We start from the raw sequence: 27,904 nt of genomic DNA, 5'->3' as shown, positions 1-27,904 counted from the left end.
GTCGCGTCGCAGTCGCAACATGTCGCATGTTGCAGTGCGACACCATAGACTGCCATTATAAAAATTGTCGCGCGACATTAGTGCAACAAAATGTCGCGCGACAACTGTTGCGCCCTATCTGTCGCGCGACTTTTTGTCGCGCGACAAATGTCGTCGTGTAGACCTAGCCTTAATGGTAACTGTCATATTTTTATTTTATTTGCTAGTTTACTAGAGCTAGGCACGTATATCTGAATTAGTCTGTCAATGATTGTGAAAAGATCTGTCATTACCTTATAATAAAAGCTTTCATTAATGTCCCCTGTCCCTCTCCACTGCTCCCTTAAAAGACCGTTGCTAGGGCTTATCTGTCTTCCTTTTAGTATAAACAGAAGACAGAGAGGTGGTCCTTCACACTGCATGCCTGCATTAGGTTTGAAGGGATTCTGTCACCAAGTTTTGGGCTATAGAGATGCGGACATGCACGGCTAGATCGCCGCTAGCATGTCCGCAATATACCTGTCCTATACGGCTGTGTGATTTTATTTTATTTAAAAAAAGGATTTTAGAGATATGTAAATTAGTCTTGTAGGTGCCCAAGGGGCTTTACGAACCTTCCTGGTGCCCAGCCACGCCCCCTGTGAAGTAGCCCAGCACCGCCTATATCCTCTGAATCTCCTCCTTTTATCAACGATAGATTGCCGTAAGCTCGCGATGCACAGTTCTTTCCCTGAGGCTGATGCCAGCACAGGGAAGGAACACTATACCGGCACTGCGCATGTGCGAGCTCGAGCATCGCGAGATAAAGGCAATCTATCGGTGATGAAAGGAGGAGATTCGGAGGACATAGGCGGTGCTGGGCTCCTTCACAGGCGGGCGTGGCTGGGCACCAGGAAGGTTCGTAAAGCCCCTTGGGCACCTACAAGACTAATTTACAGATCTCTAAAATCCTTTAAGAAAATAAAAGCACACAGCCCCATAGGACAGGTATATTGCGGACATGCTAGCGGCGATCTAGCCGTGCATGTCCGCATCTCTATAGCCTAAAACTTGGTGACAGAATCCCTTTAAGAGTGAGGAGGCGTATCTCTCAATAATCCAATCTGATTGGATGTTAGGAAGCTGCTGGCTACAGAGAGTGTATGGAAAGTGAGGGAAAGCAGATTTGGCCTCAGAGAACTGGCAGAGGAGCCATCTTGAGACGGTCATCATATTGTAAATGTTTAAACAGCCGTAACTAAGGGAAAAACTCAAGGAAAACAGCGGTATGTGAAGAAACGAAAGATTGCTTTATGCATAATGCTGCTGCAGCAGTAACATATGCTAAAATAGATTTTTGATGAAAACATGACAGTTACCCTTTAATCTTTTCAGTCCAGCATTAGTCTCCTAAATAATCCACAAAGTATTGTAGTTAAATTCGGATACATGTGGCAGTATTATAGTAGTTATATTATTGTACATAGAAGCAGTATTATAGTAGTTATATCCTTGTACAGAGGAGGCAGTATTATAATAGTTATATTCTTGTACATAGGAGCAGTATTATAATAGTTATATTCTTGTACATAGGTGGCAGTATTATAGTAGTTCTATTCTTGCACATAGGAGCAGTAATACAGTAATTATATTCTTGTATATAGGAGGCAGTATTATTGTAGTTATATTCTTGTACATAGGAGCAGTATTATAGTAGTTATATTCTTGTACATATGAGGCAGTATTATAGTAGTTATATTCTTGAACATAGGAGGCAGTATAACAGTACAGTAGCAAACGCCAGCTTCTACTCAGACCTCCGGGGCACAGCAGAACTGCACTTACACAGCGACAAATGTAAACTATTTCCAGCCACCGGTGTTGGTAAAATCCATTCAGTTTTATTTCTTCACTATTAAAAAGCAATTACACAATAGTGGGTACAAATCAGTACTAATGTGTTTCGGGTGCGTCTTTTGAGCCCCCCTTGCACATAGGAGCAGTATTATAGTAGTTATATTCTTGTACATAGGAGCAGTATTATAATAGTTATATTCTTGTACATATGAGCAGTATTATAGTAGTTATATTCTTGTACATAGGAGCAGTATTATAGTAGTTATATTCTTGTACATAGGAGCAGTATTATAGTAGTTATATTCCTGTACATAGGAGCAGTATTATAGTAGTTATATTCTTGTCCATAGGAGGCAGTATTATAATAGTTATATTCTTGTACATATGAGCAGTATTATAGTAGTTATATTCTTGTACATAGGAGCAGTATTATAGTAGTTATATTCTTGTACATAGGAGCAGTATTATAGCAGTTATATTCTTGTACATAGGAGCAGTATTATAGTAGTTATATTCTTGTACATAGGAGCAGTATTATAATAGTTATATTCTTGTACATATGAGCAGTATTATAGTAGTTATATTCTTGTACATAGGAGCAGTATTATAGTAGTTATATTCTTGTACATATGAGCAGTATTATAGTAGTTATATTCTTGTACATAGGAGCAGTATTATAGTAGTTATATTCTTGTACATAGGAGCAGTATTATAGTAGTTATATTCCTGTACATAGGAGCAGTATTATAGTAGTTATATTCTTGTCCATAGGAGGCAGTATTATACAGGGAGTGCAGAATTATTAGGCAAGTTGTATTTTTGAGGATTAATTTTATTATTGAACAACAACCATGTTCTCAATTAACCCAAAAAAACTCATTAATATCAAAGCTGAATATTTTTGGAAGTAGTTTTTAGTTTGTTTTTAGTTTTAGCTATTTTAGGGGGATATCTGTGTGTGCAGGTGACTATTACTGTACATAATTATTAGGCAACTTAACAAAAAACAAATATATACCCATTTAAATTATTTATTTTTACCAGTAAAACCAATATAACATCTCAACATTCACAAATATACATTTCTGACATTCAAAAGCAAAACAAAACAAAAACAAATCAGTGACCAATATAGCCACCTTTCTTTGCAAGGACACTCAAAAGCCTGCCATCCATGGATTCTGTCAGTGTTTTGATCTGTTCACCATCAACATTGCGTGCAGCAGCAACCACAGCCTCCCAGACACTGTTCAGAGAGGTGTACTGTTTTCCCTCCTTGTAAATCTCACATTTGATGATGGACCACAGGTTCTCATTGGGGTTCAGATCAGGTGAACAAGGAGGCCATGTCATTAGATTTTCTTCTTTTATACCCTTTCTTGCCAGCCACGCTGTGGAGTACTTGGACGCGTGTGATGGAGCATTGTCCTGCATGAAAATCATGTTTTTCTTACCTTGCAGACTTCTTCCTGTACCACTGCTTGAAGAAGGTGTCTTCCAGAAACTGGCAGTAGGACTGGGAGTTGAGCTTGACTCCATCCTCAACCCAAAAAGGCCCCACAAGCTCATCTTTGATGATACCAGCCCAAACCAGTACTCCACCTCCACCTTGCTGGCGTCTGAGTCGGACTGGAGCTCTCTGCCCTTTACCAATCCAGCCATCTGGCCCATCAAGACTCACTCTCATTTCATCAGTCCATAAAACCTTAGAAAAATCAGTCTTGAGATATTTCTTGGCCCAGTCTTGACGTTTCAGCTTGTGTGTCTTGTTCAGTGGTGGTCGTCTTTCAGCCTTTCTTACCTTGGCCATGTCTCTGAGTATTGCACACCTTGTGCTTTTGGGCACTCCAGTGATGTTGCAGCTCTGAAATATGGCCAAACTGGTGGCAAGTGGCATCTTGGCAGCTGCACGCTTGACTTTTCTCAGTTCATGGGCAGTTATTTTGCGCCTTGGTTTTTCCACACGCTTCTTGCGACCCTGTTGACTATTTTGACTGAAACGCTTGATTGTTCGATGATCACGCTTCAGAAGATTTGCAATTTTAAGAGTGCTGCATCCCTCTGCAAGATATCTCACTATTTTTGACTTTTCTGAGCCTGTCAAGTCCTTCTTTTGACCCATTTTGCCAAAGGAAAGGAAGTTGCCTAATAATTATGCACACCTGATATAGGGTGTTGATGTCATTAGACCACACCCCTTCTCATTACAGAGATGCACATCACCTAATATGCTTAATTGGTAGTATGCTTTCGAGCCTATACAGCTTGGAGTAAGACAACATGCATAAAGAGGATGATGTGGTCAAAATACTCATTTGCCTAATAATTCTGCACGTAGTGTAGTAGTTATATTCCTGTACATAGGAGCAGTATTATAGTAGTTATATTCCTGTACATAGGAGCAGTATTATAGTAGTTATATTCTTGTACATAGGAGCAGTATTATAGTAGTTATATTCTTGTACATAGGAGCAGTATTATAGTAGTTATATACTTGTACATATGGAGCAGTATTATAGTAGTTATATTGTTGTACATGAGGCAGTAGTTACAGCAGTTATATTCTTGCACATGTACAGTATATTTGGTCTAATAAATTAGCCCTATGAAGCTTAAGTATATTCATAGATAAATTATACTAATTTACATGTCTAGGAAAATAAAATGCATTAGAAATACTTTGGTTAAAAAAAACAGAACTTGTCAGACTGATGACACTTGAATGTTTTCTGTCGCCATTATTCTACGTCTAATGTTAATAACAAATGACGCGGCTCAAATACATATAAAGAATCACAATATTTTTCCACTTCTAGTAAATCTGTTTTGAAAGTAAGTGATGTAACTGAGTACAGCAACCGCAGTCAGCTCCACCTGGCCGCCCTCCCCCCAGCACCTTACAGTGACAATGTGATCACACGTCACTGCATAACCATTTCCCCCCCGAACAGTGCGAACGTGCCCACAACCACTGTGACGATTCAGTTCTAGACGTCAGACCTGGGGGAGGGGAAGGTTAACTCAAAGTTAAGTTTATAAACCTTTCACTTGTAATTTGTATTCTTACCATATTGCTGAGGGAGGAAACATTTTAAGGACAGCATAAAAACTTAAAGAAAAAAGAAAATGTGTATCACCAGGTAAAACTTTTTTTTTTATATATTCATGGCTGTCAGACATATTATGCCTAAACAAATGCTGTAAATGAATGATTGAAAGGGTTTGCTGATATTTTTATATGGATGGCTATGCTCAGGATAGAACATCGGTCACAAGGCCAAGGTGCTCTCACTCTCAAGTAAATGGGGCTGAGCTGCAATACCAAGCACATCCGCTATCCAAAAGACGACACAATGTTTGGCAAACCGCGAGGAGGCTGCGCTGCTCACAAGAGCAGCACAGACTCCTCAACCAATCTGATCGGATATTGACGATACATACTGAGGATAGGTCATCAACATAAAAGACCACAGAAAACCCCTTTAAATGTGCTCAAAAATTACAAGAGGTTTAGCTACCTCCCTTTATATTATCTTTTTAAAATAGGTCACTCGGCATCCCCATCGATCAGCTGCTTGAAGAGAAAGCAGCTCTTGTAGGATCTCATTAAATTGAATGCCATAGTTGTAATTTGTAATTACACCTGCTCACCAATGCAGTTGCGATGGCGAGCAGGTAAAACACAAAGAGAAGAGAAGGTAGCGCTTCTACCAGCGATGCTTTCTCTTCAAACAGCTGATTGGACCCCTACTGATCTGATATTGATGACCTATCCTGGGGATGGGCCATCAATAGAAAAAAGCAGACAACCTCTTTAATGATTAAGCAGAGTGCTCCTGAGTTGCTCTGCCCAATCATAAAGAGAACTATCCACTGTGCCCAGAGTTACAGCTCTGCCGTCTCTCTCTCCCCTCCATGCACTTATCTCTATGATCAGTGCAGCCCAGTGTTACTACAGTATTACTGCTATGTAAACTGGACTTTTTCAGCGCTATCCCCAAGCAGCGACGATGCTAGTAGTATACAACATACATTTGCACTCAAACTGAGCGTTTTGTCAAGCAATTTCATGAGCGTGAAAAGTATCATTCAAATTTTTCATCTAAAAACGGTTATTTTATACTACTAGCATCTTTGCTGGTTGGGGATAGAGCCGAAAAGCTTTTGTTCATTACTGTACTACTAATGCAGATTTTTTAACCAGGGATCAGAAGAGATCCTTGGCGGACCAGGCTTGCTCTCACCCTGATGTTTGAACATACAAGCAAGTCTACCGAGTCTAGCTGGTACAGAACGTGAAAATGAATACTGCTTTCTTGTACCTGTTTATACCTATGGTTGCTATAAGTGCTCTCCTCCATTGTTTTTCTAGCTTTTTTGCATTTGCAACCTCCCAGTTGTGTCTAGAATGTGTAGGATCCTATGAGATCCCCCCCCCCTGTCCCCTAACGATTCTCAGAACCTATTCCCACCACCCTAACAACCATCGCTCTAAACAAAACACCACACAAAACCCCTACAAAAAAAAAATTTAAAACCCAAAAATGCAGCAATGTTACTTTTTACCACCATCTGTCTCAACATTAAATGACCTAAACCTGACAGGGGCCCTAACACTCTAGGTCAGGGGTGCACAACCTTTTCTGGTTGCGGGGCAACATTGTCAGACTGAAGAAATCCAAGGGCCGAAAATAAGTTAAAGGGGTATTACAAACTGAAATACTGTATTTACGGCATACTGTACATACAGTATATACTATAAATGTCTGGTTACATCTCCAGAATTTCCATGTAATGGGAGAATACATGAAAGATATATGTGAGCAGCTAAAAGACATAGACATACAAGTCTGTTACCAGATGGTTGGGGGCCGCACAGAATGGTATTGAGGGCCGCAGGTTGTGCACCCCTGCTCTAGGTTTAACCCTTCTGCTACAGAACAGTAAAGTCTGGTATCCCCAGAGATATTAACATTAACCCTTTCACCAACCTAGACCACCAGAGACCCTTACATTAAACACAGTGTCTTAAACAACCAGGAATCCTGGAATTAACCACCTCACTGCCCTAGACAAACAGGAATGTTGACAACACTTTCACCATGGATGCTAAATCACACTGTTAGGCCTCATGCACACGGCCATTGTTTGGGTCCGCAAAAGATGCGGACAGCACTCTGTGTGCTGTCCGCATCCGTTGCTCTGTTCCGCAGCCCCGCTAAAAAAATTTAACATGTCCTATTCTTGTCCGCGCTTTGCGGACAAGAATAGGCATTATATTGACGGATCCACGGTTTTCGGACTGCCAAAAACGGCACGGTCGTGTGCATGAGCCCTTACGGTCACAGACCTGCCTACCAGGCCTACAGAGTTTGGTAAACACGCTCACTAACGTAGACCACCATGGATATCAATGCAGCTGACAGTTAGTGCCAGGCTGGTGGCTGTGAAGAGAAGCTGCATGAAGACCTCAAGCTGTACTTTTCCTCCAGGGCATATGAGCCTTTAGCTACGCCCTGCCCTGTACAATGCTGTAGCGATATGTTATAGGACAAGACTGTGGAAAATTCCAATCTCACATTTGGATGACACATTATTTAGACCTACTTCCTTGCCTGCCTGCTATGGGCTCTGCACGGATGATGAAAATCCCCTAGGTGAAAAAAATTATGCATTAAAGTTGTTAAGTTAAATTGCTAAAGTTTGTAATGGGAAGAAACCAAAGCCTGGGGTAGTGATCTCCACCTATATTAAAACCTCCGTTGTTAAAGGGAAACATGAAATTAAAGGGAGTTCGTCACCAACTTCAGTCATGTCAAGCTGTTAATACCACGCGGTAGCTCATACACATCGAAAACACATTGTACCTTTTTTTTACCACTTCTGTAGCAGCAATGTTCCATAAATGAAGTTCACACCATATGCAAATAGGGTTTGCAAGTGTCCCAGGTCTAACCAGCGTTACTCAGCGAAAACTCCTCCCCTCTATCGCTGTTCGCCTGCCCAGTATCCGTGTGACGTGCCTGTCTACAGTATGTGCCTGCGAACACCAGCGCTGTGGGCAGCGGTATACTTCAACCTAATGGGCATGCGTCACTTAATGGCATCCATTGTACAAGCATTGTACGGGCTGGCGCTGGTGTTTGCACATCACAAGGTTAACAGCGATAGAGGGGCTTAAGGCCTCTTTCACACTACCGTATGGCTATTTCAGTGTTTTGCGGTCCGTTTTTCACGGATCCTTTGTTCCGTTTTTTGTTTCCGTTGTGTTTCCATTTCGGTTCCGATTTTCGTATGGCATATACAGTATACGGTAATTACATTGGGCTGGGCATAACATTTTCAATAGATGGTTCTGCAAAAAACGGAACGGATGCGGAAGACATACGGATGCATTTCCGTATGCTTTCCGTTTTTTTTGCGGACCCATTGACTTTAATGGAGCCACGGAACGTGATTTGCGGCCAAATATAGGACATGTTCCATCTTTGCACGGAACGGAGATACGGAATGCATACGGAGTACATTGCGTTTTTTTTTGCGGACCCATTGAAATACGGAACGCAAAAAACAGCCCGCAAAACGGGAAAAAAAAAACGGTAGTGTGAAAGAGGCCTAACGGGTTAGGTACCATCTGGTTAAGACTTTGTAGGCATTCTCTTGAATGGTGGTGCATCTTGAGGTGAGCTTGGGAGCTAGCAGTATTTCCTGTATTTCACAGTCTGTGAACTTCACTTTCATGTCCCTTTCCCATTCTTTAATAAAATACAAAGAAGGGAACTCAGAGTTGGGTAGGTTGTGAGAAATGGTAGAGATTTGCTTGGAAGGGTACTGTGACTGGTTTAATAGCTCTTCGAACCAAGAGAGTACTGGTGGTCTAGTCTAATTGCCTTCTTAAGAGAAGAGCGGGTGAGAGCATAAGGGGGATTTTTATTCAATTGACATTGTTGGGGGAGGATTCGTCAACTGAGACCCACGCAAAAAGGTGTGTGCAGAGGTTGCAGCGTCCCTGTTTAGCCAAAGCCCCATTTTGGGTACTCTAATTCCAAGCTCTAGGAAGTTGGGACACCTTTGAATATAGGTCGGAATCTCCCATTCACATTCTGAAGTATCAGTGATGTTAAAAGCTCTGTGGTTGACATGTCAAGTATTAGGTTAAAATCAAAGGCGATTCCAAGGTCATATGCAGGTCGTGACTTGTAGTTTCTTTTGGACAAGGAAGGAATTAAAGACCACAGGCTCAGGTTTTTTTTTTTTTTACAGAAAGGTGGAGAGTGTCTTAAGTGGTCAACAACTTCCCCTTTAAGCTTGGTTCACACATTCCAGATGTACTATGGATAAGGCGAGGCCGGTTATGCATGCAGTTTTCAGCCACATCCAGGGAGCACCTTGGGTCTAGAATGTGTGAACCAAACCTTAACCAACAATGCCCCACCTGCTAACGGCTCATGCAGGCTCGGTGTGTAATCCTTAAAGTGGTCACTACATAGAGTGTTATAATCCCTGGACTGGTGGAGAGTGGTCACAGGGAGCACAGTGTTACATATCAGCTTTGTAACCTGTATGTATCTCTTCTGTAACAGATTTTACCTGCGTCACCAGCACATCTCCATGGTGATGCTCATAACAGGACTTCACGGGATCAGGAGTGCTACGAAGATGAATATTGGCACATGGGAAAGTGCTGCAGAACCTGTCCGGCAGGTAAAATTCTTCTGGGTGTACATAGGAATGTACTATCTCAAGAGCAGGGCTTGGCAGTGAATGGAGAGCATGCTACACATGCCCAGCTTTCTCCATTCACTGCTAGGGGAATTTTTTCTGAGGTGCTATAGCAGTGAATGACAAGGATGGCACTCATACCATAACTGTGCAGAAGGGACAACGACTTTAAGAGGACCTGTGACAACTTTATCTCACTGTGATTTTGTAGTGAAAAGGTCACAGAGAGGCACGGAGCATTATCAATCATGTTAACACTTCGTGTCTCTGCTGTCCGGAGCGGGGATTGGCACGCTTTCACGCAGCGGATTACCCACACGGCATCCGCCCGTGTGAAAGAGCCCTTATGGGATTCAGACATGATTCCTGCAGGGAGTCGTCCTATTAAAGGGGTTGTCCCACTAAAAATATTCTACAGTTTTCAAACCAGCACCTGGACCTGAATACTTCTTTAATTGCATGTAATTAAAAATTTGGTATAGTCACTTATTTAGCTATTCAATAAAATGTGAAATAAAATCTGTCTAGCGCCATCTGGTGTTTGCTATTTTTGCTTATTTCTTTGTCCGGCTCACGGAGAAGGCCGCACGTGCTCTGTTTCAACCTTCAGCAGCCTTCTGGTCTGTGATGGGGCGATAGCGCCAGCAGAAAAAACACATCCCCATGTTGTGAGCCTGATGTAAATCTGTCAGAGCAATGAATGGGGAGATCTCTGGATCCATGTGAAATACAGGTCTGGTTCTAGCTTTGTTAGAAAGAGATGTCTGATTTTCAGTTTTTTACATTAATCAAAATAAATTGCTGATAAGCCGTCTTTAAGTAAGATAGAGGAAGGCCATGCAGCTGCTGTGGGTCCTTGGAGAGTGAGGACCAGCCTTGTGTGGTACACGCCCTAGGCTAATGGGTGACAAGAACCTGTGCAGGACCCCCCCCCCCCCTCCCAAAATAAGGTGGATGAGAATGGGCCTCAGGACACTGAAAAGGAAACAACTCCAAGCTCTTTGGTGGCCAAACCCTGCACCCTACGGTCACTAGTGTCAGTGTCCCTGGCACTTTACCACATACAACAGGGCAACGAGCCCCCAACAGCTGTCTCTTTAAAGTGATCCCATAGACTAGGTAGGAGCAGTGGTGTGCCAAAGGGTGGCAGTCCGCCCTGGATGCCAGCTGTTCTTTAACTTATTGATCGTTCAGCTCCACATGCTCCTTCCCTCTTCCAGACCGTCTGCTCCCTGCTTCACAGAGTGGGCACAGAGCTCACTGCCGGACTGTGTAAGAGGAGCCTGCAAGCCCAGGAATCTGCCTGTGCTCCTCCCACACACTGCTGCAGCGTGATCCGTGCCTGCAGAGGAGTGCTGGAGGTGATCTCATCATTAGGAATGGGACAAGGTGTATAGTTACTATTTTAATTTATTTTATTAACCCTGAGAGGGCACAAAGAGAGCATTACTACTGTGAAGGGGGCACAGAGAAGGCATTACTACTGTGAAGCGGGCACAGAGAGGGCACTACTACTGCGAAGGGGCACAGAGAGGGCACAACTACTGCGAAGGGGCACAGAGAGGGCACAACTACTGCGAAGGGGCACAGAGAGGGCACAACTACTGCGAAGGGGCACAGAGAGGGCACAACTACTGCGAAGGGGCACAGAGAGGGCACAACTACTGCGAAGGGGCACAGAGAGGGCACAACTACTGCGAAGGGGCACAGAGAGGGCACAACTACTGCGAAGGGGCACAGAGAGGGCACAACTACTGAGAAGGGGCACAGAGAGGGCACAACTACAGAGAAGGGGCACAGAGAGGGCACAACTACTGCGAAGGGGCACAGAGAGGGCACAACTACTGTGAAGGGGCACAGAGAGGGCACAACTACTGCGAAGGGGCACAGAGAGGGCACAACTACTGCGAAGGGGCACAGAGAGGGCACAACTACTGTGAAGGGGCACAGAGAGGGCACAACTACTGTGAAGGGGCACAGAGAGGGCACAACTACTGTGAAGGGGCACAATGAGGGCATAACTATTATGATGGGGGCACAATGAAGGGATAACTACTAGGATGGGGGCACAATGAAGGGATAACTACTATGAGGGGAGCACAATGTGGGGATAACTACTGTGAAGAGGCCACAATAAAGGGATAACGACTGTGAGGGGGAAATGAGTGCATAACTACTGTTGGGGGCACAATGAGGGCATAACTACTATGAAGGGGGTACAAAGAAAGAATAACTATCGTGAGGGGGCACAATGAAAGGATAACTATTATGAGGGGGACACAATGTGGGTATAACTACTGTAATGGGGCACAATGAAGGGATAACTACTGATGGGGGCACAATGTGGGCATAACTACTTTGATGGGGCGCAATGAGGGAATAACTACTGTCGGGGGCATAGTGTGGAGATAACTACTGTGTGGGGGACACAATGTGGACAAAACTACTGTGTGGGAGTGCATTGAGAGCATAGCTACTGTGAAGAGGCGCAATGCGGGTATTACTACTGTGAGGGGAGCACAATGTTTTAAAGTATGAGGGGGTGCCAGAGAAAAGATCCGCCCCAGATGGCAAACAGGGATGCCACTAGGTAGTAGAATAACTTTTCAGGTGTGCTATGAAATACTGAGTTTAGTCACAGCTATGCCCATTAAATGACTCTCCAAAATGCCAGACAGAGGTTGACTGGAACTATAATTTTCATGTTAAGCAGTGAAACTCTAAGCATGCATCTGATAATCGAAGATTATCGATAAGACTTCACATGGAGTAATACTATCTGCATGCATCTCATTATCTCTCATGTCAGGAACCAGCGTCATCTACCCACTGCACTGTAAACCATGCCCGTGGCGTCTGTCAGAACTGTACTCCGGGAGAACATTTTACTGCCGCCCCCAGTGGAATGGAGTCGTGCTTACCTTGTCTCATCTGTAAAGATGGTAATGTGCATTTAATGCAAGAAAAACATTTGGCAACCTGAATATTTTAAGCAGATCGCAGAAGATCCAATTACTTGGACCCTACCACAGTGCCCGAGGGGAGGGGAGGTCAGGGTGTAGCCAGCTCCATGTATACATTAGTCCACATTTACTAATTTGATTGCGTGTAGACCTTGCCATAAAATGGTCCAAAATCTGGCACAATTTGGCACGTTTCTGGGCATCTAGTTTTAGAAAAATTCACTCCATCTAGCGTGCACAAGTGAAAGGCAAGTCACAATCCACTGGTTCTAGGAGTTGATGGGCCCTTAGGTGACAAAGGCCCACTATATACCCTAACTTTGGCTTCACAAGTAAACAATGGGGGAGATTTATCAAGCTGGTGTAAAGTAGAACTTGCTAAGTTGCCCATAGCAACCAATCAGATTCCATCTTTCATTTTCAAAAGTAGTTGTAAAAAAAAAATGAAAGGTCGAATGTGATTAGTTGCTATGGGCAACTAAGCAAGTTTGATAAATCTTCCCAGTATGTCTACCTAGATTGCCATGAGACTTGCTGGGCCTTGACATCTCAATGAACCATGCAAGCGCCTCCTCTTAGGTTTTCCATTCTCTGCCATGGAGGAGGCTGTTGGTCAGAAACTAGCTTAGAAATATTGGGGTACAACATCTAAGGGTGGGTTCACATCACATTTAAGCCTCCGTTTGATGTATACGATACAAAAACACAGCACACCACGTTCTTGTATCCTGCACAGTCAAGGGAAAAAAAATAAAAAAAAATTTGCAATGGTAAAAAACCCTACACGTTTTTTTTTTTTTTACAACTTGGAACTCTATGGTAAATGGATGCCATTGTATGTGTTAAAAGGATGGGAAAAACGTGATGTGAACCCACCCTAATCTGTACATACAAAGTTAAAAGCCTTTCATAGTCTTAGAATTAGCACTGAATATATACAGGTCCTTTTAAAAAAAGTTAGCATATTGTGATAAAGTTCATTATTTTCTGTAATGTACTGATAAACAATAGACTTTCATATATTTTAGATTCATTACACACCAACTGAAGTAGTTCAAGCCTTTTATTGTTTTAATATTGATGATTTTGGCATACAGCTCATGAAAACCCCAAATTTCCTATCTAAAAAAATTTGCATATTTCATCCGACCAATAAAAGAAAAGTGTTTTTAATACAAAAAAAGTCAACCTTCAAATAATTATGTTCAGTTATGCACTCAATACTTGGTCGGGAATCCTTTTGCAGAAATGACGGCTTCAATGCGGCGTGGCATGGAGGCAATCAGCCTGTGGCACTGCTGAGGTGTTATGGAGGCCCAGGAGGCTTCAATGCGGCGTGGCATGGAGGCAATCAGCCTGTGGCACTGCTGAGGTGTTATGGAGGCCCAGGATGCTTCGATAGCGGCCTTAGGCTCATCCAGAGTGTTGGGTCTTGCGTCTCTCAACTTTCTCTTCCCAATATCCCACAGATTCTCTATGGGGTTCAGGTCAGGAGAGTTGGCAGGCCAATTAAGCACAGTAATACCATGGTCAGTAAACCATTTACCAGTGGTTTTGGCACTGTGAGCGGGTGCCAGGTCGTGCTGAAAAATGAAATCTTCATCTCCATAAAGCTTTTCAGCAGATGGAAGCATGAAGTGCTCCAAAATCTCCTGACAGCGGCTGCATTGACCCTGCCCTTGATAAAACACAGTGGACCAACACCAGCAGCTGACATGGCCCCCCAGACCATCACTGACTGTGGGTACTTGACACTGGACTTCAGGCATTTTGGCATTTCCCTCTCCCCAGTCTTCCTCCAGACTCTGGCACCTTGATTTCCGAATGACATGCAAAATTTGCTTTCATCAGAAAAAAGTACTTTGGACCACTGAGCAACAGTCCAGTGCTGCTTCTCTGTAGCCCAGGTCAGGCGCTTCTGCCGCTGTTTCTGGGGAATGCGGCACCTGTAGCCCATGTCCTGCACACGCCTGTACACGGGGGCTCTGGATGTTTCTACTCCAGACTCAGTCCACTGCTTCCGCAGGTCCCCCAAGGTCTGGAATCGGTCCTTCTCCACAATCTTCCTCAGGGTCCGGTCACCTCTTCTCGTTGTGCAGCGTTTTCTGCCACACTTTTTCCTTCCCACAGACTTCCCACTGAGGTGCCTTGATACAGCACTCTGGGAACAGCCTATTCCTTCAGAAATTTCTTTCTGCGTCTTACTCTTGCTTGAGGGTGTCAATGATGGCCTTCTGGACAGCAGTCAGGTCGGCAGTCTTACCCATGATTGTGGTTTTGAGTAATGAACCAGGCTGGGAGTTTTTAAAAGCCTCAGGAATCTTTTGCAGGTGTTTAGAGTTAATTAGTTGATTCAGATGATTAGGTTAATTGCTCGTTTAGAGAACCTTTTCATGATATGCTAATTTTTTTTAGATAGGAATTTTTGGTTTTCATGAGCTGTATGCCAAAATCATCAATATTAAAACAATAAAAGGCTTGAACTACTTCAGTTGTGTGTAATGAATCTAAAATATATGAAAGTCTAATGTTTATTAGTACATTACAGAAAATAATGAACTTTATCACAATATGCTAATTTTTTTAGAAGGACCTGTATACGGTAAGCTCACCTGTTCACTCCCTTTCTAAATTGCAGATAAAGTCTTGGTACAGGAGTGCACCCCGACAGCCAATGCAAAATGCGAATGCAAACCTGGATATTACTGTAGACCTGATGAACCCTGTGAAATCTGTAACCGGTGTTCAAGGTATTGTGCATTATGGCATGCTGATTTGATGCACTGTAACATGTTTACGGAATTACATAGCGCCTATTAAAAAGAGTAGGTCTCGCTATAAAACTGGACATACACCTTACGGTCCATTCACACGTTCGTATGTGTTTTGGGATCCGCAAAACACAGACACCGGCAATGTGCGTTCCGCATTTTGCGGACCACACATCGCCGGCACTCTCATAGAAAATGCCTTTTCTTGTCCGCAATTGCGGACAAGAATAGGACATGCTCTATTTTTTTGGCGGAACGGAAGTGCGGATTCGCAAATACGGATCCGGACAGCACATTCTGGCCCCATTGTGAATGGACCCTTAGATACAAGTCAGCCAAACCCACTGATTTGGTCAGAATCAGCCGACCATCTGATGTGTATGGGCGCCCCTTCAGACCAGAACTATCCGCCAGTAATTTTCTCCCCTGTCCCATTCAGAACACAAGCGTGCTTGACAGATCTGAGCATGCATGTGTATGGTGGGATCCGGAGGGATAACTGTTGGCCTAATGCAGGGGTGTAGCTAAAAGCTCATGGACCCTGGTGCAAAATTTCAGCTTGGGCCCCCTTCCCTCAGGGCTTAGTGGCCAGGGTCCGGGAAGCACATAGAATTGAAACGTCATATCATATATTGTTTGTGAGCTTTATGGCAGGGGTGGCACTGTATAGCATTGTTATTTATACACCAGTATAGAGGTGTTATTTGAACAATGTATGGCTCTGTGGGTGCCGTACTGTATGATGCTTGTAATATTAGGCACTGGATTGTATACAGTATGTCAGTAGACCATATTGGGGTACTGCCGCCAGAACGGATTGCACAGGGAATTATCTAACATACATACACTGTACATCTGACTGCCTGACCTGAAGAATAACCACAGCATCTCTTTCTCCTAAGGTGCGGTGAAGGTCAACGCATTAAGAAGCCGTGTACCTCAACTACAGACATAGTTTGTGAAGACATCTCTCCGCCAGAATCTACCTCAACCAAAGCCAATGTGATAGGTGTGCAGACTGGTATCGTCTACTGTTCTACCTCTTAGGCCTCTTGCACATGAACGTTGTGCATCCGTTCCGGGCGTTGGAGACCGCAATTTGCGGTCCCCAATGCACGGGCAATGTCCGTGCGGCGGCCAGGATGGATCGAGACCCATTCAACTTGAATGGGTCCGGGATCCATCCACACCGCAAATAAAAAAAAACAGTTCTATTTTTTTTTTACAGTACGAAGGCACAGACAGAAACGCCATGGAAGCACTCCGTAGTGCTTCCGTGGGGTTTCCGATCCGTGCTTCCGTTCCGCATTTCCGTGAATGGGTCCGCATCCGTGATGCAGAGTTCACACGGGCCAGTGCCCATGTATTGCGGACCAGCCGTATGTGGGCCACAATACGGTCACGGGTACACAACAATCGTGTGGAAGAGGCCTTACTCTGGGGCAACTGGTACTGATGTTTCCCCATCCAAAGCTTGGAATTCATGACATTGGCACAGTGTCTTGCAATTCATAGATGATTCCAAGGAAGGGATTCTCATCCTTTGCCCCAACCCCCCCCATATGTTATGTCCTATCTATTTCAGATTAGCACCCACCCATGTGTCACACAATAATACTCCCCGTGCTTTATCTTTTTTTTTTTTTTTTTACATTCACTTCTGATTGTAACCATCTTTTATCGTTCTTAGTTCCGATGCAAACCAGTTCATTCAATGACACAACTGGACACAGGACAAGTAAGTGAAGTGAGAAGAATCCTAGGCATAAGATATTTATGATTGGATGCTGTACAGACCAGGGCCTTGCAGAATGTGTTGCTGTTGTGTACGCAGCTCCTTTTAAAGTGCTGCTTTTTTCCCCTGGACAAACAGACAGAGCTACAACATATTTCTGTTGTTTGTGTGTTTATTCCTAAAATCAGAAGAATATAAAGTGCATTGATTTTGAGGTGTAGTGTATTTCTTCTCCATTCACATACACACAAGCTGAAATCAGAAATTAGCTTTTCGGCTACTAGAGAGCCGTGCATTGCTGGGGTTCAGGTGAGAGGCAGGGCACATGGCTGACAGAAAGTAGGGCCCTCTTAAAGGGATTCTGTCACCAGGTTTCACCCCCTCCAGATAAAAATATGGTTATGTTCAGGGAGCTTTAACCATTCCTAATGTTGTCTTATAAATGTAATCTGTAGGCTCATTTTGCTTAAAAAAAAAAAAACGCTATTACTAACCTGTCATTCATAAAAATAAGGTGCCCAAGGGGATGTAAATGGCTCATAGCTGCCGCCCGCACCTGCTGCCGTTCGTGCCCAGCGCCGCCTCATAATCTTCTGTGACGCCTCCTGCTCTCTCTCTCTCCCCCTCCCCCCCTCCTCCTGCTGCTGTAAGGTTGCTGTGACGCCTCCTGCTCTCCCTCCCCCCTCCCTCCTGCTGTGACGTCTCCTGCTCTCCCTCCCTCCCCCCTCCTCCTGCTGTGACGTCTCCTGCTCTCCCTCCCTCCCCCCTCCTCCTGCTGTGACGTCTCCTGCTCTCCCTCCCTCCCCCCTCCTCCTCCTGCTGTGACGTCTCCTGCTCTCCTCCCTCCCCCCTCCTCCTGCTGTGACGTCTCCTGCTCTCCCTCCCTCCCCCCTCCTCCTGCTGTGACGTCTCCTGCTCTCCCTCCCTCCCCCCTCCTCCTGCTGTGACGTCTCCTGCTCTCCCTCCCTCCCCCCTCCTCCTGCTGTGACGTCTCCTGCTCTCCCCTCCCTCCCCCCTCCTCCTGCTGTGACGTCTCCTGCTCTCCCTCCCTCCCCCCTCCTCCTGCTGTGACGTCGCCTGCTCTCCCTCCCTCCCTCCTCCCTCCTCCTGCTGTGACGTCTCCTGCTCTCCCTCCCTCCCCCTCCTCCTGCTGTAACATTACGATGTTACAGCAGGAGGAGGGGGGAGGGAGGGAGAGCAGGAGGAGGGGAGAGGGACGGAGAGCAGGAGGCGTCACAGCAACCTTACAGCAGCAGGAGAAGGGAGGAGGGAGGGGGCAGCTTGGAGCCATTTACATCCCCTTGGCCACCTTATTTTTATTAAAGACAGGTTAGTAATAGCGGATTTTTTATATAGCAAAATGAGCCTACAGATTACATTTATAAGACCACATTCGGAATGGTTAAAGCTCCCTGAACATATGCACATAACCATATTTTTATCTGGAGGGGGTGAAACCTGGTGACAGAATCCCTTTAAATCATTGCTGGGTCCAGTGCAAACGTTTTATTGTTTGCGGTGGCCTCCACCACCTGACCACTTCATACCAGGCATGTTTCTCATTATATTATATTATTTGTTTGGGACAATTTGTATATTATTTGTATACAATTTTCCTGTGTGTCACCCACAGAGTGTAGTCACTGTATATTCACAAGCTCATTACACAATCACAACATACATGATCGCACACATAGTGAAAACATAAAACACACTCACTACACTGGGTGCTCGTACCTATGCACCCTCTGGCAGGGGAGGACAGGAGCTGGTTAATCTGGGAGCAGTGGTCGAGATCAGGTGCCAAAACAGGAGAGGTGGTGGAACCTACCGCGGACCAGACACCAGGGGATGCATATAGACTTGTGCGCTCATTTATGTTAATATTTTTGTTAGGCTCATTCTTTAATGCACTTTTTTAGTGTCAACTGACCCCCCGGATGACCCATCAGGATATAAATCAGGTCAGTAAAGAGGATCAAATGTATAAAATATATCTTAAAATACAACGTCTAAAGACGGTGTTGAATGGTGCATTAAGGAGATTGCGACTTAAGCAGGTTCCTATATAGTAAGCAAACATTTAACCCAATACTTCAGCTACTCTAATGAGTTCAATACCATCTGTGGATATTATCTGTTACATATTAACTGGATATTATCTATTACATGACACCTATATGAAATGGATCTGTTAGAAATCGCATTGTAAGTTCTTTTGGGACAGAAAATGATGACCACAAATATTCTTTCTGGAATATATATGTGTAATATAAAAGCAATAAACAATATTATTTTTTTCCCTTATTTCGCAGTTGCATTTATAGCAGTACCAGTGGTGGCTACTATCCTCGCCATCATCATCCTCCTCCTCATTGTTCGTCACAAAAGTAAGTAATAAGCTCACAAGAAAAACTGTTTGTGGATGTCTGTCTTTATATACAGAATTCTTTAAGAATTTTTTTTCATACTTTAGAGTGGACTGATATAAACACAGACATCAATAGATAGATATGAGATATATATGTATAGAGAGAGAAAGGGATGTAGAGAGAGATAGCTATGAAATAGATATGAGATAGATAGATATAGACAGATAGTGTCACGAACCAGCGGGTGTGAACTCACTGTGCCACGTGTCCTACCTCCTCTAAGGGTGTTGTCTAAGTGAACCCCTCGATTCTTCACAGTACCCCTGATAGTGGGGATAGACTTTCCCGAGGGGAACACCAGGTCGCTACCTCTTGAGGAGGATAGTCACACGAGGCAGCTGGTCCAAGCGGACCAGGAGGTAGCTGAGAAAGGTACCAGAAGTACAGGCGTAGTCAGGCAGGCGGGGTCGTTACCAGGAGCAATAGTGCAGGATCGAAGGATAAGGCAGAGGCGTAGTCAGACAGGCAAAAGGTCAGGGCAGACTGACACAGGAACAGGTCAGGCAATCCGGGGTCAGCAACAGGAGAGTCAAGACAAGCAGGTAGGTATCAGACAGGTAGCAGAATCCAGGAACACAAGTGAATATCAGGAACCTAGCAGAGCACAAGGACCTTGCCTATCTGCAGACAGCCCAGCATACATAGGAACACCCACAGCCAGTACACAAAGCGCATGCAGCCAGCCTGCACGGCATCAGAGACAGGAACCACAGAAATGCAGACACGGAAATCCACAAACATAGGCCACAGTTCACACACTACACCGCAGCCAGAATGCAGTCCCAAGCAACCAGCAAACACAGATGACAGCCTGCAGCCAGTACACGAGGGAGCCTGCAGCCAGCCAGCACGGCAACAGTGATGAGAACTGCACAGAGAAGCAGACATGGGGAGAGCAAACATTCACAGGCAGCAGTTCCACAAAACACCGCAGCCCCAAGCAACCAGCATACACAGGAGACAGCCTGCAGCCAGTTTGTGAGAGGGCATGAAGCCAGCCTACACGGCCAAACTGTCACAGCGAACCGTGATAGATAGATAGGAGATACACGCATATGAAATAGATAGATATATAGATAAGCTATAGATTGATATACATTTGTAAGAAAAAGTATGTGAACCCTTTGGAATTATATGGATTTCTGCACAAATTGGTCATAAAATGTGATCTGATCTAAGTCACAACAATAGATAATCACAGTCTGCTTAACCTAATAACACACAAAGAATTAAATGTTACCATGTTTTTATTGAACACACCATGTAACCATTCACAGTGCAGGTGGAAAAGTATGTGAACCCCTAGACTAATGACATCTCCAAGAGCTAATTGGAGTGAGGTGTCAGCCAACTGGAGTCCAATCAATGAGATGAGATTGGAGGTGTTGGTTGCAGCTGCCCTGCCCTATAAAAAACACACCAGTTCTGGGTTTGCTTTTCACAAGAAGCATTGCCTGATGTGAATGATGCCTCGCACAAAAGAGCTCTCAGAAGACCTACGATTAAGAAATGTTGACTTGCATAAAGCTGGAAAGGGTTATAAAAGTATCTCCAAAAGCCTTGCTGTTCATCCGTCCACGGTAAGACAAATTGTCTATAGATGGAGAAAGTTCAGCACTGCTGCTACTCTCCCTAGGAGCGGCCGTCCTGTACAGATGACTGCAAGAGCACAGCGCAGACTGCTCAATGAGGTGAAGAAGAATCCTAGAGTGTCAGCTAAAGACTTACAAAAGTCTCTGGCATAGCCTAACATCCCTGTTAGTGAATATACAATACATAAAACACTAAACAAAAAACATTGCTGCACGTTTACAGTTTGCACAAGAGCACCTGGATGTTCCACAGCAGTACTGGCAAAATATTCTGTAGACAGATGAAACCAAAGTTGAGTTGTTTGGAAGAAACACACAACACTGTGTGTGGAGAAAAAGAGGCACAGCACACCAACCTCAAAACCTCATCCCAACTGTGAAGTATGGTGGTGGGGGCATCATGGTTTGGGGCTGCTTTGCTGCGTCGGGCCTGGATGGATTGCTATCATTGAAGGAAAAATAAATTCCCAAGTTTATCAAGACATTTTGCAGGAGAACTTAAGGCCATCTGTCCACAAGTAAATCAACAACAGAATGGCTTAAACAGAAGAAAATACGCCTTCTGGAGTGGCCCAGTCAGAGTCCTGACCTCAACCCGATTGAGATGCTGTGGCATGACCTCAAGAAAGCGATTCACACCAGACATCCCAAAAATATTGCTAAACTGAAACAGTTCTGTAAAGAGGAATGGTGAAGAATTACTCCTGACCGTTGTGCACGTCTGATCTGTAACTAGAGGAAATGTTTGGTTGAAGTTATTGCTGCTAAAAAAGGTTCAACCAGTTATTAAATCCAAGGGTTCACATACTTTTTCCACTAGCACTGTGAATGTTTACATGGTGTGTTCAATAAAAACATGGTAACATTTATTATTTGTGTGTTATTAGGTTAAGCAGACTGTGATTGTCTATTGTTGTGACTTAGATGAAGATCAGTTCACATTTTATGACCAATTTGTGCAGAAATCCATATCATTCCAAAGGGTTCACATACTTTTTCTTGAAACTGTATATATATTTTTCAGCCACTGACACACAGATAGATAGATAGATAGGACAGATAGATATAGACAAGGATAGGACAAGCTCTATTATGGGCAGGACGTTCCATTCCCCAAAATGCGGAATGCACACAACTAGCATTCATGTTTCGCGGATCGTAAAAATGGTTACAGCAGTGTGCAGGAACCCTTACAGATAGATATGAATCTGATAACTAGCTGATAGACTTTACCACAGACTGAACTGTACATGGAGGCTTGGGTGAAGGCTTAATCCCAGTCTCTATTTGCTTTCTTTTAGGAAAAGTGAAAGATAAACCTAAAGACAATATTGAGGTGAGCAGTGGATATTCTCATCTATAACACAGTGCTTCATCCCCTGCAGATGAAGCCTCTCCTAAAATTACCTGCCACATTATAATATAGAAAATATAAAAGGCAGAGTGTGCGCTACATGGATTCTCACTATTCACATACACATGGTGCTATGGGATAAAGTAAAACTGTGCAGAGTGCTGATTGCTATGTGCTATGTGTGATTAGAGATGCTAGTATAAGGTGTTGCACGCTCGGCTTTCCCTGTGAACTTGCATCCTCCATTTCTTTTAATACAGAACTCTCTCATTGGCGGCACTAAGAATAACAGTACAAACACTTCATCAGACTCCATCCACACTGAAGGCAAGAACTGCAGAGAAGAGGAACTCCCAGAATGCCAGAGGCTCATGATTACCGTATGTTTCCTGTGTAGATATTGTTCTCAGTGTTCCATGTCACTTGTGCCAGAAGCTACATCCTATCCTATCTAAAAGATATAGCTTCCTAATAGTAATAGCACATGCTTCTTGGAAACAGGGAAAGTACCTGCTCACAGTGTACAGACACTCACTGTAAATCAGGGGCTGCTGCACAATGTGCGATGTATGATGGAGGGGTGCTCCTTCTCCAGATTAAGTAGCTGATCACACTGACCCCCTGCACAGATGTAATCAGTGGTGGAACTTAAAAGGTTCTGTTTTTCTACAGAGCCTCTAGAGGGGAAATGAAGCATTACATGGATGTGTAAAGCAAGGCCTCCAATGAGGAAGACTTTCCTTGAAGCTGATATCTAATAAATTACTACTAAATCCTAAAGACCTTGCCAATTTTGAGCCTTCAGGACGCTTTTTGTTTTTAAGGGCCCTATTACAAGGGCAGATAGAGCAGACGGTTGTCGGGAGGGAAGTGTCCCCCCCGCCCCCATCAGTCGCCTGCTCGCTGGAGGAGGAGACCACTGCTATTACATTGCTAATGCATCGCTCGTCCCTATACCTATACCTTTGCGGCCCCATTGAAGTGAATGCCAAAACTGTGGCTCGGATGCAGACCAAAACAACGACCGTGTGCATAAGGCCTAACAATAATCTGCCCTTGTAATAGGGCGCTAAGAGCCATACACGTATTTCTCCGCCTACATAGCCATATGAGGTGACATTTTACGGACTTAAATTTTTTGGGGAGTGAAGATAACGCCAATTCTGGTCATCTAACCCCTTAGATGCTTATACAGGGGGGTCTCCAATATCTCACGGGTTCATGAACTGTTTACGGAGGAGCGAACTGTGAGTGAGGGGTTATGGCCGCCACCTTCCCCAGACTTCTCCACATGTGATTTTTATCTATGGGGAAATTTAAAACAGAAAGTGTTCACTAACAATCCGCATCCCCTGGATGAACGCAAGTAAAACATCACAAACACCGTCCGCAGCGTCACAAGCAGTATCAGCTGACAGAATCTGACCTGCCCAACGACGCAGAGACCTGAAGGGGACCACTTTCAGCATCTTTTGTGACTTGTGGGTAATAAAATAAAAAACAATCCACTTGCTCGTTCATCTTGTCATACTATCGCTGGAGGCAGGCTACTTTTTCGTGGGCCACCCTGTATATGGTATATTACAGCTGCTACCGATGTCGGCACGGGAACTAAACAGCCTCCCGCCCTTGTGGTACATGTACAGGTCAAGCAGGAAAATGAATGTAGTCGCTGAAAAGCATTGGTGCACATTTTGCATGTAAACTTGGGCCCAGAGGCCGATGGGGTCCTTGATGGCGAATATACGTAAAATAGCAAGCGTGATAATTTGTGGGGCCCTGATGTAGATTTTGCATTCAAGCCCATCGAGCTTTGCCACTGCTGTATATAAATGATGATCCAATTGTCCGTTCCAGGAACACAGGAACGTTGAAATCGCGATGAACGTGAGGGCGGCCCCCTATGTAAATGGAGCTGAGACAGAACCTGGGGAGAGCAGTGTTGTAGAGTCTCTAGGGAGCGATGTGGAGTGTGAAGGAAGCTCAAAGCTGGGGGACAGTAAGTCATATATTACCCGTTTATACATCATATTGATTAGAATAATGCTCTCTGAGGCAGTGGTCTTCAGCCTGCGTTTTTTTTTTTTGGGCTGTTGCAAAACTACAAATTCCATCCATGCTGGGAGTTGTAGTGTCAATACAGCTGGAGAACCACAGGTTGCAGACCATTTTCCTAAATGTAGGTGTAGAAACACCTCTACAGTTAATTATTAATACAATCAGCATTGGCATTATTTTTCTCTCTTCTTTGCAGGAGTGTGAAGAATGTAAAAAGCCGCAGCCATGTGATAAACGTAGGTATTAGATGGACAACATGCCTGCATTAGTGTCTGTGCTAGTGTTAAGGGGAGGTCCACTCTGCTAATGTACTGATCATGGTGTGTCTGCTTGCTGTTATTGCTTACTCATACTCTGGTGGGGTGGGCTGATAAGTGGCTTACAGTAACTGGGTGAGAGACCTAGGTCAGGATTCGGGGAATACAATATCTTCTTATAGAGAGCTCATTTGCATTCCCTCTTCCCAGAAATCCAGAGGAGCATTGTCTGGCCTCTAAGACTCCTCAAACCGTTTATGAGCTCTCCATAAGGAGATACTGTATTCCTCGAATCCTGACCGAGGTCTCACCCAATTAAGCCAGTACTCTCTGTACTTATGAGGGGCAATTACCCCGAAACAGAGGTCTGCAGATGAGATGCTGGCTTATTTATTATGCAAGTCATCCATGTATAAAGTCCTGTTTAAAATGATGAACATTGACTCATAGGCATTAGAGCTCATTTACATTCTCTTTTTCTAAAAATATATATTGAGAAACGGTGCAAAAATTATTTCCAAGTAAACAGCATTCATTGTTCATAGCGAGGGTATAGCGACACAGGATGTAAAGTGAAGCACAAAATCTGATACTCATGATATCTGTGGCTCTACTGCGTTTCCAGAAGCGGCTCAATAACTACATATAGATCAAAAATGTGTTGACCAAGCGCACACAGCGGCAGCAATCAGTGGTATAATGATGTGTGTGATCTTGTGTCATTACCAACTCTTTGGAAAAGGGATATTCCAAAGCAAATTTTTTTATTTTAATTAAAGGGGTTGTCCTGCTGTGACAATTAAGGCCCAGTGTTCTGCACGGACAGTGCCGCTCCATTCATTTCTATACTATTTTCAAAAAAGAATGTGAGGACGAGCACTCTCACAATTGGCATACATTTATTGAAGACCTGATATAATTAATCAGTTAAAATGCATAAAACAATAATACAATAAAATAATATACATCTATTCAATTAGCCACAATGGGATGCTCACTGATGTCAAGTGATTTGACAGTCTCGGTCCGTCCTGTGGAGAAAGATGATGATGAAAGACCTGATTGGCCTAATGTCCACAAGAATTCAAACAAGAAATATCACTCTTAGAGGTGTAGCTCCTCAAGTTTTACTGTTATACCAATGTGGTAGGTAATGGTAGGTAATGGCAGGTGATATTTCTTGTTTGAATTCTTGTGGACATTAGGCCAATCAGGTCTTTCATCATCATCTTTCTCCACAGGACGGACCGAGACTGTCAAATCACTTGACATCAGTGAGCATCCCATTGTGGCTAATTGAATAGATGTATATTATTTTATTGTATTATTGTTTTATGCATTTTAACTGATTAATTATATCAGGTCTTCAATAAATGTATGCCAATTGTGAGAGTGCTCGTCCTCACATTCTTTTTTGAAAATATTATCCACATCCGAGAGGTAGGGTGTCCTCTCTTTGGATTTGCAGCACCACATCATATAGCTACATAGAGAGCAGCCACCACCAATTTGATTCATTTCTATACTATAACTTTTTTATTATATGGTCTTTGAAACCAAAATCGGGTATGGATTATAAAAAGAGAAAATATAATTAAAAAAAAAATACTACTACCCAAAAACCACATAAAAAACCTGACCAGACCCTGCATGAACTGTTTACACGCAGAGCTAACATTTTAATACGTTGCGCTTTGGGCCATATCTACATATACAACAACGGCAAAGCAAAAGATTATTGTAGTCGCTTAAGCTGCATGTACCCCATGAGGTTTTCTAATCCAGTTTCTCTTTTTGTCCTTCCAGAGTGGTCGCTGTTTCACTACACTGTCATTGACAACGTCCAACCGCAGTACATTGTGCAGCTGGCCCGAAGGCTGTGCCACCATAAAGCTACCATAGATCAAATAATAAAGAATAATCCCAACGACTGTACAGAACAAAACTATCAGTTACTCAGTCATTGGAGGGATGAAAAGGGTGAACAGGCCTCTATGAGAGCCTTGCTTAAAGAGTTGACGGAAATGGACCTAGGGGGGTGCTGCCAAAATATTGAGAATAGCTTGAAAACTCAAAAAATACCAATTAATTAGTACAACTAAGAAGTTTATTTTTCTGGCTTCATAAAATTGGACCTGAAACCCCCAATGTTACTTGGAATGACTTGACACTGTTGGTCACTTGAGAAGCAAAAAAAAAAAAACGGTACAGAAATTTGGCTTCTCTGCTCCACTCCACCCGCCACCTTCTCCTGGCGGGAGGAAAGGGCCTTTCGTTCTAAGCTCCTCTATTTTCTTATTGCCCCTCAGACCCAAAGTTTTAATAAGCTTTGGTGTAGCCGCTTAAAAGGAGCTCCAGGAAGAAGACCATTATTTGTCCTGGACCAAAGCTCAATGTCCTACTGCAAGGTGGTAGGTGAGCACTATGGTTCATATGATATATGTCTTAAGTGGACTGCATCCTCACACGGAGGACTCTATAAACTGCATATAGCTAGACTGATGTTATATGGTGTAAGTTCTAGGATGATACCTCTTTCAAGGCTGGAATGACCCTACATTTCCCGGGCTCTAAGCAGCCCCACCCCTTAATCTTGCCAAGCCCCACCCCTGCTTACGTCACACTTTTGCTCATCTCCTTCTGCCAGAATGTGACAATCATTAACTTCTCACATGGATCAGAGTGGTGGTAAATATACGTAATAATCAGGGAAATGCAAGAGGTTATGTCTTCTAGTGATGTTCTATGTGTAACAGCTTGTGCTTGCGAGATGGTTCGATGAAGTATTTTATTTTTTTGTGCAGTACTTTTATAGCAGTTTCTATGAATTTAGGGCTTAAAAGGGAAGTTTTTTATTTTAATGCTAAACGTGGAACTCAATGGCCGAGATACAGCATTGCTTGATACAATACCACTTTTGGTGCATTTCATGGTCGGTGCCGGGTAAAATGTTGTTATTTTACTGTGATGATGGCCACAAAGAGTCTCAGTGTGACTCAAACTTGATGACAAAAGTGGTACCCTCGAGGCAGTCGTTTTTTATGGCTCTTATTTTTTGAAGATGCTATTATATTTATTGTATGATTTCGTGTGTCTATAAAGAAAAAATGTTAGGAACAACTTTCATAGTCTGCACTGAAACAATACAGGGGAAACCTCCACTAATCAGGTATAGAAATCGTAGGTGTAATTTGGGGCCCATGCA

The 27,904-nt window shown here is 43.6% G+C and overlaps 1 protein-coding gene across 1 annotated transcript in view; it reads left to right on the top strand.

Moving 5' to 3' along the window:
- The window catches only part of LOC122920244 (tumor necrosis factor receptor superfamily member 14-like), a 36,174-nt gene extending 9,307 nt beyond the window's left edge, over positions 1–26,867 (top strand). Inside the window, exons 2-13 of the mRNA XM_044269598.1 lie at positions 9,399–9,519; positions 12,347–12,479; positions 15,139–15,250; positions 16,174–16,280; positions 16,962–17,009; positions 18,929–18,970; positions 19,322–19,396; positions 22,332–22,366; positions 22,645–22,764; positions 24,242–24,383; positions 24,639–24,678; positions 26,506–26,867. Of these exons, the coding sequence (XP_044125533.1) occupies positions 9,427–9,519; positions 12,347–12,479; positions 15,139–15,250; positions 16,174–16,280; positions 16,962–17,009; positions 18,929–18,970; positions 19,322–19,396; positions 22,332–22,366; positions 22,645–22,764; positions 24,242–24,383; positions 24,639–24,646 (915 nt within the window). The 5' untranslated portion in view covers positions 9,399–9,426 and the 3' untranslated portion in view covers positions 24,647–24,678; positions 26,506–26,867. The remainder of the gene's footprint in view (positions 1–9,398; positions 9,520–12,346; positions 12,480–15,138; positions 15,251–16,173; positions 16,281–16,961; positions 17,010–18,928; positions 18,971–19,321; positions 19,397–22,331; positions 22,367–22,644; positions 22,765–24,241; positions 24,384–24,638; positions 24,679–26,505) is intronic.
- Positions 26,868–27,904: the final 1,037 nt, after the last annotated feature.

This window comes from Bufo gargarizans, chromosome 10, assembly GCF_014858855.1.
Source record: "Bufo gargarizans isolate SCDJY-AF-19 chromosome 10, ASM1485885v1, whole genome shotgun sequence".
Taxonomy (NCBI): Eukaryota; Metazoa; Chordata; class Amphibia; order Anura; family Bufonidae; genus Bufo; species Bufo gargarizans.
The sequence above is the reverse complement of the archived record's forward strand: the minus strand, read 5'-3'. Positions and strand labels throughout refer to the sequence as shown.